We start from the raw sequence: 3,457 nt of genomic DNA, 5'->3' as shown, positions 1-3,457 counted from the left end.
CGCTTTCCAGGTTTAGAGATAGGTTTCAATTTCCCGAGAGGGTTAGGGTTTGTCTTCCTCAAGGAGAGGAACGAGCTTGTCACTTTTCTCCCATGGAGGTGTGCTTCTACGAGGCTGCTTTCCTGTGCGGGCTTAGATTTCCCGTCCACCCTTTTATTATGGAGCTTTTAGGTCACTTCAACATTGCTCCCAGACAACTTATACCAAACTCGTGGAGGATAATGGTCGACTGTATGGAGATATGGCTCGCTGCCATTGAAGGAGATATGATCAAGATGGACGAGTTTACTTACTTGTATCGCTTAAAGGAGTCCAAGGAACATGGGTATTACAAACTGGTGCCTTGGGTGAGGAAGACTAGAATCATCAGGGACCTGCCCTCGTCATTCAGATATTGGAAATCCCGATTCTTTTTTGTGTCTAGGGATGAGTGGGAGACTCCTTCTGACGAAGTTTGGGGTGATCTCCCTAGGTTGCTTCGTCAGTGGAGAACCCCGAGTCTAGGTGCGTTGTCTTTTTTGCTAGTCCTTCGTCCTTCTTTCTTTTGTATGCATTCTGTCATAGCTAATTCTCCTATTTGTTCTCGTGCAATTAAGAGACGGCTAAAACTCAAGAGAAGGTACAAGCAACGTGTTGAGGCGGCTATTGAGTATGCAAAAACGATTGACGACTTCGACGATCTGGTCGATCCCCGTACCTTAGCTCTGCACTGCCTTGGTCCGGAGCCTTTCACTTATGCCCGGCGCACCATAGAGATTTAGGAAAAGAAGAGTAAGTACTTATTTGGCTCGTCGTTGTTTCTGCTTTCCCTTCTCTTTTTTCCTTTTTTTTTTAACAAGTTTTTTTCTTTTGCAGAAATGACGACTAAATTAATCAAGAGATGTATGTAAAAATGAGGGCCAAGAAGAATGAGCCCCTTTCCAGTCTTGGGAAGAGGACAGTGCACGTTGTGGAGAAGGGGGTCTCCGTCACTTCAGCTACGTAGACAGTTTCCCCGACTACCTCGGTTGAAGAGATTATTCCCATCCGGAAGAAGCAACACGTGGTCGACAAGGGGAAAGATAAGGCTGATTCCCGTTCTTCCAACGTTTGGGACAACGCCGCCTTGCACTAGCAAGGGCATAAGAGGCTTTTACGGTCGAGGAGCTGAGGGTCTTCTTTGGCATGTCCTTTGATGAGGTTGTGGGTCGACATATCCACAAACTCATCCAGATAGTGTACTTGTTCAATTTCACCCTTTTCTTTTTCTTCTTTTTGCATTATTCTGACAGTTGGATCCTTTTTTCAGGTTCTGGGGGAGAGTCTTCATATTACTTCAGAGTACCTTACCCATGAAGCAAAGGTCGCGTTGGCGATGTCCAGGGTGGAGGCTTTGGAGGTAGAGAATTCTAAATCGAAGAATGATATCATTTCTGCCATGGATGAGGCCAACACCGTCAAGGAGCAGATCAAGGTCTTGGGAGACGACCTTAGAGCTAAGAGGCAGCTGACTTTGGAGAAGAATGAGCAACTCCAAGCCACGAAAGAGAAAATAAAGATCGTTGCTGCCAAGGTCGTTGAGACTTTCCAGCAAACTAAGGAGTACAACACTGTGCTCTTCAGTTGGTACTACAAGGGCTTTGAGCTCCTTCGTCTGTACCTAGTCAAGCATCCCTCCGGAGTGAATCTGGAGAATTTGGATCTAGAAAAGGTAGACTGGATTATGGCGACAAACAAGGCCTCTCAGTCTGCCGCTCCTGCTGGTGATGTTCCCAGAGATGTTCCCCTACCTCCTCTTGCTGGTGATGACACAACCACTGCTTGAACCTGCTCATGTTCCTGCTTTATGTTTGCCTACCTTTTTTTTTGGGTGCCCAGTGTGTTTTTTGAGCTTTTTTATTCTACTTTCAGAATAGTATTTTTATTCTAATTTAAGACCAATGTCTTTTTCCCAGTGTTTTTGGGCTTTTGATTCTATTAACTATTCATTGTTTACCTGTTTACTTTCCTGCATTGTCGTGTATGATACTTTTTTACTGTATGTGATCTGCATTTGTCAGTAGTTTGTTTCCGTTTTGGCAGATTTTTCCTAGTCAATTTTTTGTGACTTATCTCTAATGCATCAATAACTTACATCCGTCTAGGCGGAATCTTGTTACTTAGCCAATTTTTGATGACTTACACCCATTGAAGGGATCTTGTCATTTTTGGCTTCGTCGATAACTTACATCCGTCTAGGCGGAATCTTATTACTTAGCCAAATTTTGGTGACTTACACCCATTGAAGGGATCTTGTCATTTTTGGCTTCGTTAGTAACTTACATGTGTCTAGGCAGAATCTTGTTCTTAGCCAATTTTTGGTGACTTACACCCATTAAAGGGATCTTGTCATATTTAGCTTCGTCGGTAACTTACATCCGTCTAGGCGGAATCTTGTTACTTAGCCAATTTACCAATTTTTTTTTCTTTTTAGCTTTACACGCATCATGTTGGCAAAATAATTCTTTTATTGCTTTATTTCTAACATGAATACAATCATCCATTACATTTATTAATGGTATTGTTTCAAATGCTCAATAATCCATGGTCGCGGTAGTCTCCTCCCGTCCAACATTTCCAGGTGATAGCTGCCTTGCCTGGAAAATAATGGGTGACTTTGTAGGGTCCTTCCCAGGTTGGGCCAAGCTTTCCCTGGGTTGGGTAGTTGGTAGTAGGTGTGACCTTGCGCAGGATGAGATCTCCTATGTTCAGCCGTCTGAGCTTCACTTTCTTGTTGTAGTACTCAGACATCTTTTGCTGGTACTCCGCCATCTTACGAGATGCATCATCTCTGGATTCGTCCAAGCAATCCAAGTTGACTCTTACTTGATCGTCATTGTTGCCTTCGTGGAAAACTTCTCGTCTTAATCTGGTGATTCCTACTTCAACTGGGATTACTGCTTTGGTGCCATAGGTGAGACTGAAGGGGTTCTCTCCTATCGGGGTTCTTGTTGTAGTCCTGTACACCCACAAATGTTGGGCAAATCTTCCGGCCATGCACCCTTTGCCTTGTCTAACCAAGCCTTGATGATCTTGAGCAAGGTCCGGTTCGTCACTTCCGTCTAGCCGTTAGCTTGGGGGTGACCAGGTGATAAGAATTGCTTCTTAATTCCTAACCCCAAGCAGGAGTCCCTGAAACCTTGAATGTCGAACTACCGCCCATTGTCTGATATGATCGTCTGTGGTATCTTGAATCGGCAAACTATATTCTTCCATACGAAGTTCTGAACCTTCGTCTTCGTTATGGTTGCTAGTGCTTATGCTTCAACCCATTTCGTGAAATAATTAATGGCAACTAGTAAAAATTTTACCTGTCTTTTACCTTGGGGTAACGGGCCAACAATATCAAGTCCCCACTAGGTAAACGGCCATGGAGAGGCTGTTGTCATCAGTTTCTCAGATGTGATACATTGGACGTTCCCAAACCTTTGACATTTGT

General features: G+C 43.9%; 1 protein-coding gene across 1 annotated transcript; it reads right to left on the bottom strand.

The window, feature by feature from the left end:
• Positions 1–2,544: 2,544 nt before the first annotated feature.
• LOC142625318 (uncharacterized) lies at positions 2,545–3,015 on the bottom strand. Its single transcript, XM_075798996.1, has one exon. The coding sequence runs from the start codon at positions 3,013–3,015 to the stop codon at positions 2,545–2,547; it is 471 nt and encodes a 156-aa protein (XP_075655111.1).
• Between the last annotated feature and the right edge of the window lie 442 nt (positions 3,016–3,457).

The sequence above is a fragment of the Castanea sativa genome, chromosome 2 (genome assembly GCF_040712315.1).
Source record: "Castanea sativa cultivar Marrone di Chiusa Pesio chromosome 2, ASM4071231v1".
Classification (NCBI taxonomy): Eukaryota; Viridiplantae; Streptophyta; class Magnoliopsida; order Fagales; family Fagaceae; genus Castanea; species Castanea sativa.
This window is presented reverse-complemented; position numbering and strand designations above follow the sequence as displayed.

Coding starts and splice junctions, on each gene's coding strand:
- LOC142625318 (XM_075798996.1), bottom strand. CDS start 3,015: ATGGCCGGAAGATTTGCCCAACATTTGTGGGTGTACAGGACTACAACA.